Source organism: Vanacampus margaritifer, chromosome 1 (genome assembly GCF_051991255.1).
Source record: "Vanacampus margaritifer isolate UIUO_Vmar chromosome 1, RoL_Vmar_1.0, whole genome shotgun sequence".
In the NCBI taxonomy this organism is placed as follows: domain Eukaryota; kingdom Metazoa; phylum Chordata; class Actinopteri; order Syngnathiformes; family Syngnathidae; genus Vanacampus; species Vanacampus margaritifer.
Window position 1 is genome coordinate 29,686,526 of NC_135432.1, and position 16,954 is coordinate 29,703,479.

The following is a 16,954-nucleotide window of genomic DNA, read 5'->3' on the forward strand; positions in this document are numbered from 1 at the left end:
AAAAGAAAAATATATAAACACGGTCTTTCACACTTAGGGTTGCCATAACTAAATCTCAGACTCACTCATGTTGTGTCATTTTTATAGTAGAGTGTATACACTACAATTATTCTATCTATAAGTAATAATACTGAATACACAAATATCATTATTATTATTTATTTACATGTAAAATCACAATTCACATTGACACCAGAGTAAAAGGGAAAAAAATAAAATAATCAAATCATTGATTTCCAGAGAGTTAGCAATCAACAATATATCATATACATTTTATTTTTAAATGAAAAAAAATAATACAGTGATTGGCTGTTCGCCGACGGCATTAATCAATACAACCAAACATTAACTCATTCACTGCCATTGATGGCTATAGACGTCAAAAATTCATTTTAACTATTTCTATTAGTTTAACATTTTTTGTTAAACCACTTTTGTTAACAAGAGTATGAAAACTTAGAAACTATTTAATGTACATTTAGAACAGATAAAATTTGTGATTAAAGTGAAGTCATGCAATTAATTACAATAAAAAAAAAGTTAATCGCCTGTCGCCCCTAATTTTTAATAATCTTTTTTTTAATGAATTTATGGCAGTGAATGAGTTAACGATACTGAATGATTAATGTATTTGTAAACAAACTATTATCAGATTTGCCTGCTCCATTTAAGCGGTGTTCTTGTATACAGCAGTAAATTAATCAAGATTGCATTGCCTTCACTACTATGACACATAACAGTAGCTGCACTATTTGGAGTATGCATACAGTATTTTGGAATATTAGTATTGAGTCAAACTTGCAAATATAAAATGCAAACGCCAAAGATTGTTTATCTAAGCGCAATTTTAATAAATTGACACTTACAAAACACAAGCCGATACGCTCACAAGCCACACTGGAGTGTGATATACGAGTCTGGCGTGTTGGAGTGGATGCTGAAAGCTGGGTAAACAGTCTCTTTAAACGCATCCTTGAATGTGTAGAGATGCTCCCTTTGGCCTTTAATGCTATGGAACACCAATGTGCCTTCCTCATAGTCCAGTGCCACCTCAATTTTCAGCGGCTGGTTGACCATTTCGCGCAGGACTACGTTTGACGAAGACTTGCACACTGTCAGTTTGCCGTTTTTCCACTGGAGCCGCCATGACACCGAGTTGTGACCCAGGCGGCTGTGGTCGCCGCGTCGGGGGATGCTCTTGTAACACAACCCCAGCGACCACATACTTTCTGGGCCCACCTCCACCACCCAAACATGCTCGCCACTGGAAAAGCCCTGGTCGCACATGACCTGCGGGGCACTGGTGAAGCGCTCTTTGTTCTCGCCGTATGACTGCTTGGTGTCGGTGTACTTGGCCGTGCGCAGGTCGTTGCTCAGTTGCAAGCTGGGGTGGACTGTGCTCGCGTTGAAGGTGAGCTCCAGAGGATTGAAGAGGATGCAAAGGAAGTCGGACAGGCGGTTCATTTCGGCTCGGAAGGCCTCGGTCCTGAGGTCTTTCTGCAGTTGCTTGGTGTTAAATGGAGCCTTTGTGGGGATGTTGTAGGAAATTGTGACAATGGAAGCTCTCCTTAGCTTCTCTTCTATCATTAAAAACCTGGAAAGAATGGGTAGAAAAATGTTTAATTAGAACTCACTTGTTTCATCATATGCGCTCTACAGGAGCCTCTGTCTTAAATCTGACTTAAATCTATAATGGCCATAGAACTGTAAATTGAAGTTGCAGTCATGTACGTGGTACACGTGCCTCTGTTCTCTTTGAGCAAATGCATTCAATAAAAATAAAACTTATAAGGAAAAATAAATTCACACAATTGTTAATGTTATTAAATTGTCTATCAGTTATTGTATTCAAACTGCTGTTCTTATAACGTATTAACACATAATATAATAATAATGGAGAGAATCAACTGTAGGCTATGTGGAATTGTGATTTTGATGGAGGATATTATTTCACAAGCCATCCGTTTCCTATTTTTGTGGCATTGACACTGTCACTGAGTGGGAAGTGAACCAACATTGTCTGCACCAAAGTCAAGCAAATGTCGCTATACATATATCATTTAAATAATAATAATAATAATAATAATATACTGGTTTATGAAGCTGCACGACTCCGTCATGTTGAGGGCCTCAGTTGCACTTCGCTGGGCATCCACTAGTAGCTGCTGTTGCTCCTCCATTGCGTCCACGCCCACCTGCCAGCTGTTTCGACGCTTGCTTTGCTCCTCCTCCAGGAGCGCCTGCAATCTGTCACGGTACCTGAACACACCACCGAATAAAGGGAAGTTGAGTGCCAGCCAGGGAACACAATGATAAAATGTTGTGCTTGTGTCCTAAATTTACAGGATTGTTACCACATCAAGTGTTAACCTTGTCAGCAAGTGTTAGATATTATTAACATTTAAATTCTTTATTTTCATATATTAACCATTGTTATACATTATTAACATCTTAATTCTTTATATTAACCATGTTGAAAGGTTTTATAGACGTGTAAAGCAAGTAGTGTTGAACTCAGTATAATTTGACCTTAAGCTGGGACATATTATTTGGTCTAGAAGTTCCTTCTCTGTGGGAAAACACATTTGGTCCTTGAGAACAGAATCTGTTTCGAACACGCACCCCTGACTCTGTTTTCGCCATCGCTCACGGAAAAGTACCCAGAGAGTATGTTTTGTCTACAAATGAAAGAGAGGCGGTCGGTTTTAACTATAAGAAGCCATTTTACACGCGGAAGAGAGACATTCGGCGCTCTGAATTCCACCTGTTAAGTGATGAATTGGAGTCTGTTACGATGTCCAGAGATCGCTGTTAGATTAAAATCATTTTTGCAAAGGTGTTTTTTCTTACATTAAATCTGTCTTCAAGTTTTGGAACACGCAAAGAGGACAAATATTTTATTCCTCTTCACAAGCTAAATTCTCACGGTATTTGGCGGGGTCAGGGGAACAAACAAACCTAACAGACGAATGGACGCTGCAATTAATTCTGTTTTTGCAGAATTACTCACAGTTTCCTTGATGAATGTTGAACAGCGAGAGGCGCTTCGTGCATTTTTATCTGGTAAAGATATTCATGCTTCCCCCCGAAGACGAGACTGAAGTCGACATTTTCAACCGTTGCCTTGATTGGTCAAAACAAACGTGCAAAGATGCCGCACACTCTAAAAAACGTTTGGTCAAAAGTAATCCAATTATGGATAAAAAAAAAAAAAGGACCTATTTGACCCAACTTTTTGGGTTGTTTTATACAAAATGATCCAATTTTTTGACCCAAGTAAAGGATCTATTCGAGTGAATAAATGAATTTTAAAAATGCAACTTTATTCTTGTAATATTAGCCCTTTTTTTTTTATCTGGAAAAGACATATTCATTCTGAATTTTTAAGTTTTTTTTTTTTTTTTTTTAAATACCGCAGTGACTATTCCTTTAATAATATGACTTTTGTTCTCAAACTTTATTCACACAGGATCATGTAAGCATTGTATGACATGTCACAATAGTGTCAGAGCTTTTAATATAGCAGCTGGGTCAAGCAAGAACACATACATTTTTTGCCGCTCAAGGTATCCCTACTTGGCACTTCATTCACAGAAATTCAAATTGTCCAATCAAAAATCAAACTGCCAAATTCTCTCCATCCCGAATGACAAATACTTTTTTCTTTTTCTTTTTTCCGGTGTTGCAAGTTCAGCCTTGGTGGTGATCTTGATCACACCCACTTCTAAAGTGGTGACAGGTGACAAAGTGGAAATAGCCAACATTATATCAGTGAAAAGAAATGTTGACAAACGGCATATGATTGACAGCTACATTGACAGTCATGCATTTTTATCTGTAACAGTCACTGCCTAGTCTGGATCTTCAAGTTTGAAGACACAAAGTGAAAATACCCATGTGCTTTCTGTCTGAAAATAATTGTTCTGTTTAACATGTGACATGCTCAAAATGATATTATGGCCAAACAACAAATCCAAATCAAAAATAATGTGTTTTTTGGTGAATGCAGCAATGTGTCTTGACAGGCAGAACATCTAACTGCTCTTCCACTAGATGGCATAAAGTACAACAAACCTGTTGCCTTCATCTACCTGATTTTAGGATTATGGTTTGAAAATGTACTGAAAAGAAAAACTGACCATCCGCAAGCCAACACCAAAATATGCTTGCACGGTTTATCTCTGAATCCGGGTGTGTACAGTATGGCTTGTTTTTTCCACCCTTGATAAGACCAAAACCTCAGTGCGCTTTTTGTCTGCTTACCCATCCACCAGTCTCGCCATGATTTCCACTGTTGTGATGGCCTTGTGAACCAGTTTGTCTCCAACAGCTTCAGAAAGACCCTGCTGCTCCTTTACCTTCTCAACCAGGAAGTCCGTCATTTTCAGTCTGTTGGAAACCACCTGCACGCACATGCACATGTAATCCATGTGTCAGTCACGTTATACGCAGACAGGGCAGACTGACTTGGGTGTCCTATTCTTGTTACAAATTCAGAGGGGGAGACAACAATTGGCTTCAATAACGAGTGTAATTTACATCACTAGTCCCTCTGACAATCTTTCCATCGTACTGATAGCGGGACTGTCCCAGAATGTTTCCAGGGAGCACTAAAATTGGTTTGCGGAGCTGCATTTTTCCACATGTAAAAATCCCCTCTAATGTCAGAAAATGTGATGAAGTAATTCACGAGTATGCAAATTTATTACTTTTCTACTTGATGTAGTGCTACAGCATAGTGTTGTAATTACAAAGTAATTATATTGTGATTACATTCTACATTATTATTATGTAAGTGATTTTCGTCACTCAATTTGCATTATCTGCTCTATCTGAAATGTATGTTAACTTGAGGGAATATGTATTTCTTTGACTGCCCACCAGTCAAACGCAGTGCAAATACAGTGTCGATAAGACAAACAGCCACTTACAGGCAATTTAGTGAGTCTAACATGCATGTTTTTGGAATGAGCATCCAGTGACAACCCACATGGTAACTATTATGCCACCAGTCTACTTGTTATTTGTTCTTTATACGTTTCAACAAATGTTGGTATACATATTTGTTTTTAGATGGCCTTAAAATGTTATTTTTATTTTTATGATTTGCCTTTCCCATTCAGCTTAATGATGATGAAGTCAACAAATGAAAATTAATTATTAAATGGCCTATTAGGTAATAAATAAATAAATAAATAAATCAAAATAAATGAAAAAATAAAAATAAAAATAAAAATAAAAATAAAAAATAAAAGAAAATGTATTCTGACTTTGACTGATAAAAGCAGTCTTTGATTTTTGAGCAAATTATGCCTGACAAATATGAGTCGAAGAAACCTACCTTGCTGCGGACCTCGAGGGCATGCCTCATCTCCCCCTCAGCAACGTTGAAGGTGAGAAGGTCATGGTTCTGGTGCAGCCCCTCCATGAAACACTTGGAACACAGCAAGGTCATGTCGGTGGAGCAAAAGTACACGAAGGGACAGTGGTGGATGTCGCACTCCTTCCCCGTCTGTGATGCCTCGTCCGCAGGCTGCTCCCATGCTTTGTCAATCTTCAGCTGGTTCTCCGGTTGAGCGTGGGGCTTTGACAAAAACGTTTGGTATCCGCTGATGATGTTACCGAGTTTGAAGTTCTTCTGCAGGGATTGGGCACCCGGATACTCCAGGCGACACTCCGGGCATTGCAGGATCTTGTTGCCGTTGTTGATGGTCTGCAAGATGCAAACCTGACAGTAGTTGTGGCCGCAGGGGAGAACCACGGGGTCCAAGAAAAGCTGAAGGCAGATAGGACAACTGAGCTCCTCTCGCATGGAGCTACTCATGATGGAAGGTGGGAACCGGGTCTTTTAGTAATAATTGCTGATATGTCCTTGATTGCATTTGAGGTGCTTTCATCCAAAAAGCAACAATCACTGGGACTCTTCCTATCCCGGCACTAGCAGCAGGCTACGTTCTAAGACATGCAGGTAAGGCTGCATGTAAGTCCAACAAGAAAATGAGAAAGCCGATAGCCCTAAGTTTGTATTTGATAGGCAGTACATGCACATGCGCACCAAGAACAACAGCATTCCTTTCTTGAACTACGGGAAATACATCGGCATCATCAGGGTTGTTTGTGGTAAAAATATGCAACACACATTCATGCTCCGTCAACACTAATTGTAATCTCTCTGTCCGCTGAAATGGCCTTCAGCATCACATGTAAATGATTTTTTTTCTTCTGATTGGTCTCCGCGATTGCTGACCGAGAAGGTTATTCCCCAAATAATGTAATATTAGACAAATGCTTTTGTAGTTCAACACTAGCAAATGTTTACATGTTACTTGGAATTGAGCACACAGTAAATGTGGGAACCTGCTTTTGTACACACAGTTGAATCATGTGTACCGGATGACTCATGTTGAGGGTAAACAGAGCATGGAGAAACCCTTCTTGTTTTTACTGCATGTGGAGTTGTATGAAAGCCTGTCAGCTCAAGTGTCACTGGAAAATGTTACCCATTAAAATAGACAACAGTTAGCTTGATATGATCACGGTAAATGTAGTTATTTTAACATGATTTTGACAAGGGGCCCAACTGTTAAACAATGCAATCATGTGTGATGTGAAATGTGATCACTCTGGTTGGATTCAGTTAAAATCAACTCTAATTGATTGCTCTGATCGAATAAAATGATTGCCCTGATTGTCCGTCTTGTCGAAGTGTGAAAGCAATCCGTTTTACCGTTGAGGAGAAAGGCTCTGATGCAGTCTAGTTCACTTCAGGTCAAGTGTTCATGCTACACAAAACAAAGACATGACCCACTTTTAAAAAGACAGAAAAAAACAAAACAACTGACAGTACAGAGTGACAGATGCATCAGAACGACCGTATTTCTGCAGCAATGTAAAAGAATCATTGAGGTCAGAATGCGCTTGGCCAAATCAGGTGCCATCAACAACATACATGTCTTGTAAACAATTCATATTCCTCTGTGCATCGACCTGAAAAGTAAATTACACTCCGTAAGTGTAGGATAGGCGGCAGGGTGGATGACTGGTTAGCACGTCCGCCTCCCAGTGCAGAGGATGTGAGTCCGGGCTTCGGCCTTCCTGGGTGGAGTTTGCATGTTCTCCCCGTGCTTGCGTGGGTTTTCTCCGGGTACTCTGGTTTCCTCCCACATTCCAAAAACATGCGCATGGCAGGTTGATTGGACACTCCAAATTGTCCATAGGTGTGATTGTGAGTATGGTTGTTTGTCTCTGTGTGCCCTGCAATTGACTGGCAACCAGTTCAGGGTGTACCCCGCAGCTGGGATAGGCTCCAGCAACCCCCGCGACCCTTGTGAGGACAAGCGGTAAAAGAAAATGGATGGATGGATGGAAGTGTAGGATAGGCCTGGGTAGAGAAAAACAACATTACAGTGGTTTCTTCGTGTAAGTTAGAATCGATTTAGAGTCCAACCACCAAAAAATGAGTGCAGCGCACATGAAGCAATTTTCAACAGTAAAAAGTTAGTATTTTGTCCAGAATGAATTTTATAACTACTTTAATTTTTTGTTTGCAATTAATACCTTTAAAAACTTTTTCCACTTGCTGTCGACTGAAAATGACATCACCTGTGCTGAGGAAGTAGGTAACGACTAATCACGGCTCACCCGTTTTCTGGGTTTGGTCAGCAATGGAATTATTATTATTATTTTTTAAGATATTCATTTTACATGGAAAATAATGAAGTTATCAAATTCATTCTGGGCAAAATATTAACTTTTTAGTGCTGAAAATGGCTCAATAAATCAAGTATCCATTTAATCTGTGTATATGTACTTTATATAGAATATGTAAAATTATTTATTTTAATAATGAAATAATAGTCATCTCCTTTGTTTGAATTATCCAAGATGTAAATAAAGGTTTAAAATTAAAAAGGTTTTGATGAATAAGAAAATAATACAAAGATTTTTAAAATGTCTTAATAAATGCAACAAATATAAGACTTTGCTAATGTATTAAATGATACTGAAACATAAAAAGCAGCTGAGCGGCAAGTAGTATGCAAAACACACAGATGAGTCAAGCATTTGGTCACTGCTGAGACAAGTGTTGAAACACAATGTTGCTATTCTAGTTTTGGATTCCACTTTACCGCATGAACAAATACATTTTGTGAGAGTAAAAATAAATCAATCTTTTGAACCTTGGATTTATATTTAACCAGTCCTGACAAAAAAATAAATAAATACATTAATTAATTAAGTAATCAATGAATTCATCAATTCATTCATTAATCAATTAATTGGCCATCTCTGAGCTGCTTTAGAAACAATTAGCCAATCAAGCACAGAGAGTAAATACATTTGCACACTCAAACCAGTATATTTTATAATCATGTTTATGAAAATGAAATGAAACAAAAACTTAACAAAAAAAAAAAACAAGTGTCATTGTGCTTCTATAATTGTGTATGTGATAAACAATATTTGTAGACTCAGTTTAGTCATATATATGCTCTTCTTTATTTGTTTAGGGGAATGTTTTTGTTTGCAAGTGGATGGAGAGATTATGTCAAAGTTGTCAAAATTGTCTGGCTGGTAGAACCTGCGAGGGTGGGAAGATTGGAGCAAAGCAGGTTCAACTTGATCATTATCTAATTTTGAGTTCTGAGTTCATCAAAACACTCCAGAACAATTGATTTGAATGACTTCATCTTGAGCCATGTGCGTTAATGTCCTAAACGCGCTGATGTCAATGACTTTGTTCCGCCAATTGGAGGCATCAATGCAGGCCTATAATGATTTTTTTTAAAGAAAAAACCTTACTCTGCTCAAGCAAGAAAAGAAAGAAAAGCAAATGATGCATAAGTGATTGTGTAAGTTTCAATTCATAACTATTTGATGCACTGACTTAACACTGATTTGCACTAATATATCTGTATACTGCACATTGAATAACATCTGATTTTCATTTACAATACATGCAATCGGGCATATACGATGGAACAATAAGTGGTTAATTTAGTATCAGGCAGGCAAGGCATATTTTGTTTTGCCATTATTTGGCCCCCTTTAGATTGTGGTTATAAGTAATTGACATTTAACAAAAGCAAATATTCATTTCATATTCAACACATATTTATTTATATATTTGTGCTTTCATTTTTTGACCAAAATGTCCACACATCAGTCCGAATGAATATACATTTAAAAAAAAAAAAGAAGATTAAGGTTTAATTTCTTCTCAGCCAATACATGTTTTACAAGAGCTGTAATGTGATGTATGTTATCACAATTGGAAGTCAAAATAACGTTGACGCCATTTTTTTTTATGCAAACACTACAGTATGTGCCGGGTCATTAAAAAAGAGTAGGCAATAGGAAATAGTTAATCTGTATTCAAACAAAATTGTTTATTCTAATCACACGAGTTTTTTCTTACTGCTTATTATTTATATAAAAGTATATATTCAATAAAAAATGAAACATATTTTTATTTCATTTCATTTTACCATAGTGAATGAGTCGGAATTTCTCTTACCCACATCTTTGAAGCAGATCATCCAGATTTTCTTCTCATCTCAGCTCCGAGCTTTCACATAACCTGCTCGCTGGAACATACTTTTGATGTGACACGGAGCATTGATGCTATCGTTGTCAAATTTAAATATTCAGTTGTTGTTTTTACATTGCTAACCATTTAGCTATTGTGCTAACTAACCATTATGGCGGCCATACAAATTGAAATTGTACAAAAAGTTACAAATTCAGCAGGGGTTTCGAAGCAAACCACAGTATTTGATCCAGCTGTAAATAGCTGAAAATGAAAGCTGAAATGCAGTCTCATACTTACTTCATATTCTCATCTCATACGTATCTTTTGCTTTTATCTTTTTCAGTCAGCTCAAAAATAAAGGAAAGACCTGATTGTTCCAATACTTGTGGCTGGAACTGTGTGACCACTGAACATAATAATAATAACTGCTAGTTTTATTGTAGTTGAAACATAGTTAATAATGTACGGAAGCGTATTGCATTCACTTGAAAAAAAAAGTCCTGTTTTCTTGAATAATTTTTGGAGGGAGCTTTGTTTTTTTCCTCTGTTTTTCAGAATATTTTTTTCTATTTTTCAGAATATTTTTTAAAGGGTTTTCCCTCAGAGATTAGAGAACAAACCACAATACAGTATACACATTCATTCCTTTATTGAGAGCCAGTAAGTAAACATGACCATCTTATTGCATATGTATGCGGGAAAGTGTCCGCTTCCGCTATTAGCGAGTCTACAAGTCAGAGGTAAAAAAATATATATATATACTCCAAAAAACAGAACACCAGCTTTGTTTTTCGGAATAATTTATTTCCTGTTTTTTTGAATAATATTTTTCAGCCTGTTTTTCGGAATATTTTTTTGACAGAAAAAAAATTTGGTAAAACAGACAAAAATTTGAGTTGTTTTTTTTTTTCACGTGAATGCAATACGCTTCCGTAATAGTGCACAGCCTTTACAATTTGTCTTTTTACGGAACAAGACGATTGTTGATTGTGTTTGGAAAGGTCTGGTGAAGAGTTGTGGCTGTCTAATCAAAAAGCCTCATAAGCGTTCTTATTGTGGACCTTAGCCAGTTCCTGAATAGTTCTGTTAACCTTCCAAAAATATACTCTATTGTATTTAGACTCAAAATAGATATAGTTCATATTAGATTTAGTTTTAAGACAATTCCTTCAGTTCAAAAGCTATTTACGTGTGTCCTCTGTGGTGTGACAAAAGCGGTTTGTTTCGTCTCTTGTGGTGGACTTAAGCCATCTTTGGGTTGACTCACACTGAGGAGGGATCTTCGATAGGAGTTTTTCCACTTAGTCATGAGCAGTCTGCACATCCAAAACCAAATTGTTTCCATTGTGGGGAAGCATCTTTTCTGTTGATGATGTGCAAAAAATAAAATTGTAAACATTGCTCTTGCGGAGGTGGACTGCGCACTCAGTCACAAAAAAATTTTGAACAGAGGAGTCCATGTTGGATGAGTTTCCAAGACTGGCTCTGGATGAAAGTAACATAATGTCCCGCAGGTCTTCTTTTGGTTCCACTCGGCTCTCTTTTCTTAAGTGTCTGATTGGACCTCGTTGGTGCGGTGCTGAGCGTACGCCAGCTCCTTCCTCCCTTTAGGCCTATGATTAGAAACGAGAGCCAACTAGAATAAAACACACCATTGTTTTTGCCTTGTTGCTTCTACTAGCACGCTTAAGCCTTTTTTTTAAACACGTTACTGCAACCCCTTGGAATGTTACATGTTAAAAACATCATAGTGAGGGTATATTTAATAGAAAATAGAATGAACGGAACGACGTGGTGTTGAGGCAGGGGAAGGGGAAGCAGCAGTGAGCAAGTATGTGGGGAGGGTAAGGGGGGGTTGGTGGGACAAGGACATGTTTAGGAGGAAATCTGGAACCAATATACTTGGGAAGCTTCCATGGCGAGGCATAAACGTCATTGAGGTTTCATTTGCTCGGCTGTACCAGACACCTTGTTCCTTTGATCACAGTGCCCCATAGTTTAGGGTTCCTGTTGTACAGAGCTTGAAAAAAAAAATGGACCTACACCAATCAGTGATTCAGATGGGCGGACCGCCGAACGCTTCGAGGTCCCCTCCCTTTTTAAAAAGTCAGATTCAAGTTTGTGTTGGATCACATGCGGCTGGAGGAGCAGCGGGACATGACGACCAATGTGGTGATTACTGGCTGCCTTTCGCGAGTGTGGAGGACGACGCATGGTGATAAAGCATAACCGATGCTGAGGTTTCACCATTTGTCGCGAAAAAGGCTCAACAGTTTGTGAAGATCAATCTAAGAAGAGGCAAAACAAGAGGATTTGAAAATATCCCTCAAGGGAAGAAGCGTTACTGAAGTATGCGAGACGAGGAGCAGTCTGGCGCAGATCATCCGGTGGGAGCTGTGGTTTCCACTGAGGAGAACATCGGGAAACCACCCTCAAACGCATGTCCTGTCCTTGTGGCAACACCTGGATTCCGCAGGCGGATACACCACACAGACTCACCTGAGACGGACGACTCCACCACAATCACACCAATCGACGACAAGACCGCAGACGACGTCCGGATCGATACTCCGACAGGACCCAAAAAACTCAAAAGGAGTCCTCAACATTTGCCTTCTTCTTCGGGGCCGTCCCTTTCTCCAATTCCGGGTCCAAGTCCTGGAGGGTTATCGCCCCTGGAGGACCCACATGGCCAGCGCGTGGTCGCCAACATCCGAGAGCGCCAGCGGACGCAATCCCTGAACGAAGCCTTCGCCTCGCTACGGAAAATCATCCCGACGCTCCCTTCGGACAAACTGAGCAAGATTCAGACGCTTAAACTGGCGTCGCGCTACATCGACTTCCTGTACCAGGTTCTGCAGAGCGACGAGATGGATTCCAAGCAGAGCGGTTGCAACTACCTGGCCCACGAGAGACTCAGCTATGCCTTTTCTGTCTGGAGGATGGAGGGGGCCTGGTCCACCATGTCTGCCAGTCACTAGCCTCGTCTTTGACCAAACAATGTTCTCACTTGATTTAAAATGGGTCACCCATTTGACTCGCACGTCTCAGGTTACATCATCAGTTTGGCTTCTTGGTGAGGTAAAGACTGTGACTCTAAATGAGAAAATGAGCATGAAACATCTGCTTTTCAAGCGTACATACTAGTTTGTTCATTTTAAAGTCATTGATTCGTCTCCAGGGGATTTTTGTTTTTGCCTTCAAACAAGGATGCTAATTTCAATTTTCCTGATACTTTGATCACTTTTAAACAAGGACACCTCCTAAATGATATCTCCTCATGACTAAGCCTCGGTACTGAAACTGATGTTTCGACCCTTGTTCTACATTCAACAGCATCCTGAGCACCACAACAATCACCAACATCGACGTAGGTATGCATCAGTATGCCTAAATGTCCATTCTTTCATTTGTATAATTTTTACTGTTGATCATGTTCACGGTCTCAGTTGACTTGGACCAAAGCCTGGACTGCTCACCTGTCAGTCAGACAGGCAAAAACATCCAACAAACGTCAATGTAGAGGCTAGAATTCACGTCCTTTTGGCTAGTTATCAACAAGAGTGGAAAAAGCACCCGTTGCTGCCTGCCAGTCTTCAGTCTCTACTCAAACCTCCTCCGTTTGTTCCCGTGCCAAAGAAACCCTTGCAACCGCTCACAAATTCTTTCCCCTCGTTTGGCCTTAAATATGCTTGCGTTGCACAAAAAGAGCGCGATAGAGCCGCGGCAAGCTGACGACGAGGACTAATGAAAACAAACGGCTTTAGAAAAAGCAATGAATCATATGTGGTGCCATCAAAGGGGAAGGCCCATGCAGGAGATCTCCCACTGGGCTCCTATAAACCACTGGGATTGATCGAGGAGGTGAGAGCTGATTTATGTAGTACACATGCATAGAGGTAACCCCCCCCCCCCTCCCCCGCCCCGCCCCCTTTCTTCAACACACACAATCATAGACACACCAATGTTGAATTTCTTGATGAATTCATGCTAAAATGCACAAAGGCAGCAAAAATCTAATTTTAAGAACTGCAGGCTCTTGACTACTTATCATCGTGTTAAGTGGTGGAACAGCCAGGTTACTTCTTAACTCATTCAATGCCATTGACAGCTATAGACGTAAAAAATTCATTTGAACTATTTCTATTAGTTTAACACCCCCACCCACCCCCACACACACTTTTGTTAACAACAGTATAAAAACCTATACAAAAAATTATAGTACATTTAGAACAGATATAAAATGTGTGATTAATCGTGAGTTAACTATTGAAGTCATGCAATTAATTACAATTAAAAATTAAAATCGCCTGACGCAATTTATAAAAGAAAGAAAAGATTATTAAAAATTAGGGGCGTCTGGCGATTAATTTTTTTAATCGTAATTAATTGCTTGACTTCACTAGTTAACTCACGATTAATCGGAAATTTTATATCTGTTCTAAATGTACAATAAAAAAAATCTAGGTTGTCATACTCTTGTTAACAGAAGTGGACTTTTTTTTTTTAAACTAATAGAAATAGTTCAAATACATTTTTGACGTCTATAGCCGTCAATGGCAGTGAATGAGTTAATTTGCTTGATCCTACAATGTTTATGTAAAAAGAAACACAGCAAAGTTTAAGACATTTATTGTCCATGCCACTTAAAGGGAAAGTCTTGTAAAAAATGTTCTTTAAACCAATATGTACTATGTGTAGTTTAAACCCGCCATTCAGATTAATTTTGCTAAATGGCAGCCTGATGTTTTTAATTGTAGTTAGGATGTCAAACTAATTTATATGTAGCAGTTGTAACATATGTACTTAAAGTAGCACTAAGGAATTTTTCAACCTTAATAAAATATTTTCATATCTCTTCCAATGAAACATTGACTTAAAACTAGTTGAATGGTAGCTTTGCCAGGGCCTGAGGTGGTCTGTATCATTTTTACTGGCACTGAGCAACTTTGAGGAGGATGGTAGGAACACTGCCACACAAAAAACTACAAATGTGCTGACTGCTTTATGGCATGCGTCATTTCCCCCTTTCCCCATTCATTACAAAGGCGAAAAACAAAAAACAAAATGATGCAATGTGCTCGTCTTCATGGGAAATGTGATTTCCCTTCAGGCATAAAATAACCACTTTTGTCCATATGTCGCCGCCATAATCAACATAAACTGAAAGGTCCTTAGTGTTGCTTTAAGAAACAAAATCTGTACACAAATAAAACATTTGATTTACTCCCTCTAGAGGTGTAAAGTGAAAATGCAAAGACATCGACAAAACGTTTTAAATCCTTTTATTCGTCAACTTGTGACATCTGAACTGTTTCTGCATTCGGCATGACAAATCAAAGCTCAGCTTGCAAACTCATAAAACAGGTGAGCCGTGAATGGTCGTTGCCCGGGCTACTGTGATGTCATTTTCAGTCGACAGCAAGTGGCAAAATGGCTGCTCATTGAAATGGATAAAAAGGTTGGGTTTTGCTGCTTTATTCAAATTCCAAAAACAAGATATTAATCAGAATACCATGTTTAGACTAGTGGGGTCACTTAGAACATATTAGGGATGTTCGATACCACTTTTGTTGAGACCGATACTCAAATCTTCAGCACTCACCGATACCGATACCAAGTGCTGATACTATTAGTATTTATGATACATACAATTTCCACACCTAAAACCTGATATTTTTTTAAATTACATATATATCCCATATATAGCAAATTTCCTGATTGGATGAAATTAATGGCAATTATATTTTTTTCAATTTGCTCATGAAAGTAATTTTGCGTAGAGCACACAATAAAATGAATATTTAAAAATCCATAAATAAGATGGAACAAATAATCCATAGGAAAAAATGTCCCAATCAAAATATGTGGTTGCACAACTTCTTTTTAAAGAATAGAGTGAAATGCAAAGAATTCAATTCAACACAATAGGGCTTCAATTTAGTAATATCTACCATGTTAAGAATTCTTCAAGCTGTTTAGTGTGTGCTGTTTAATTATGTCTTGTTTTGAAATCCATGCTTTTAATTTGGAAGGCTGCTCTGTGTAGGAATTAGTATACATAAAAACAAAGGGAAACGAAAAAGCCACATTACAGATATAATGTGGTGTGTATAAGAGCTATAATTAGGTCTGCGAGGGCAGTTACCGTTATACTTTTAGCGCCACAGATCTGACGACGTTAACGAGGCAATTAACTCATTCATTGCCATTGATGCCTATAGACGTCAAAAATGGATTTGAACTATTTCTATTAGTTTAACTAATTAATTTTTTTTCCACTTTTGTTAGCAAGAGTATGAAAACCTAGAATTTTTTATTGCATTTAGAACAGATATAAAATGTGTTATTAATCGTGAGTTAACTAGTAAAGTCATGCGATTAATTACAATAAAAAAATAATAATCGCCTGACGCCCCTAATTTTTAATAATCTTTTTTTAAATCGTGAGTTAACTAGTAAAGTCATGTGATTAATTACAGTTAAAAAATGTAATTACCTGAGGCCCCTCATTTTTAATAATCTTTTCTTCATTTAAATTTTTATTTTTTTTAAGATTTAAAAAAGAAAAGATTATTAAAAATGAGGGGCTTCAGGTGATTACAATTTGTCACATGACTTTACTAGTTAACTCACGATTTTATTTATGTTCTAAATAGACACTTAAAAAAATTCTAGGTTTTCATACTCTTGTTAACAAAGTGGAAAAAAAATGTTACACTTATAGAAATAGCTAAAATAAAATTTTGACGTCTATAGCCGTCAATGGCAGTGAATGTGTTAAGAGTGCGGCAAACGTAAACGAGGCAATTAAACACGGCAAGTTACGTGAGCTACAAACATATATGAACCACAGATAGAGGTGATATTACTCACAACAAGAGTATTTACTTATTCTCAGTAATGCACACCGAAATGGCGCTGCCCAAAGTAACGGAATAAACAAGTGTTACCTCATAAGGAGACCCTCAAATTTTACCTATTGCACCTATACTCCTGTGTTTTACCTGCGAATGTGAACACTTGAATGGGAAATATGCCTGCTGTTTCATGAAAAGATGTGTTTAAAGCAATAACCGTTTGCCTCTCTGTCTTTCCAGCTGCTCGCTCAGAAAAGGAATTGTTTGTTGCACATCACCATTTCTACTATTTCTGTCATGTGAACGTCAGAATGACGATTTCAAGGATGAGGGAACTGTCTGATTATTATTGACAACACGGACTTATAAAGAACTGCAGAGCGTGCAGCTAAGGAGATTTCGGACAGAGATGAGTTTTGAAGAGGCATGCTTGACATTGACACATCAGGACATACTGTATGCCATTCAAAAGTGTCCTGACAATAAAATCCATTTAAAAATGTTCATGGCTTTTTTATTTTGTTACAGCAGTGATGATGATGTTGCAACTAACATTAGGCAC

The 16,954-nt window shown here is 38.2% G+C and overlaps 2 protein-coding genes across 2 annotated transcripts; one reads left to right on the top strand and one right to left on the bottom strand.

Moving 5' to 3' along the window:
- Positions 1-143: 143 nt before the first annotated feature.
- Positions 144-7,310, bottom strand: LOC144038547 (E3 ubiquitin-protein ligase TRIM39). The gene is made up of 4 exons (XM_077551119.1): positions 5,342-7,310; positions 4,264-4,403; positions 2,092-2,259; positions 144-1,594 (listed from the first exon to the last, which is right to left on the bottom strand). Exons 1-4 carry the CDS (start codon positions 5,822-5,824, stop codon positions 886-888), a joined length of 1,500 nt encoding a protein of 499 aa, XP_077407245.1. The 5' UTR covers positions 5,825-7,310; the 3' UTR covers positions 144-885.
- Positions 7,311-11,697: 4,387 nt separating this feature from the next.
- Positions 11,698-16,837, top strand: LOC144058242 (uncharacterized). Its single transcript, XM_077576594.1, has 2 exons — positions 11,698-12,906; positions 16,633-16,837. The coding sequence occupies exon 1, from the start codon at positions 11,884-11,886 to the stop codon at positions 12,511-12,513; it is 630 nt and encodes a 209-aa protein (XP_077432720.1). The 5' UTR covers positions 11,698-11,883; the 3' UTR covers positions 12,514-12,906; positions 16,633-16,837.
- Positions 16,838-16,954: the final 117 nt, after the last annotated feature.

What these genes read in the sequence shown, in the direction of transcription:
- LOC144038547 (XM_077551119.1), bottom strand. Translation starts at nt 5,824, where the DNA reads ATGAGTAGCTCCATGCGAGAGGAGCTCAGTTGTCCTATCTGCCTTCAG. An exon ending in CCCTCGAGGTCCGCAGCAAG is followed by an intron (nt 4,404 to 5,341) that starts GTAGGTTTCTTC and finishes ATGTGCGTGCAG; the next exon opens with GTGGTTTCCAACAGACTGAA. An exon ending in ATGGCGAGACTGGTGGATGG is followed by an intron (nt 2,260 to 4,263) that starts GTAAGCAGACAA and finishes TGGTGTGTTCAG; the next exon opens with GTACCGTGACAGATTGCAGG.
- LOC144058242 (XM_077576594.1), top strand. Translation starts at nt 11,884, where the DNA reads ATGCGAGACGAGGAGCAGTCTGGCGCAGATCATCCGGTGGGAGCTGTG.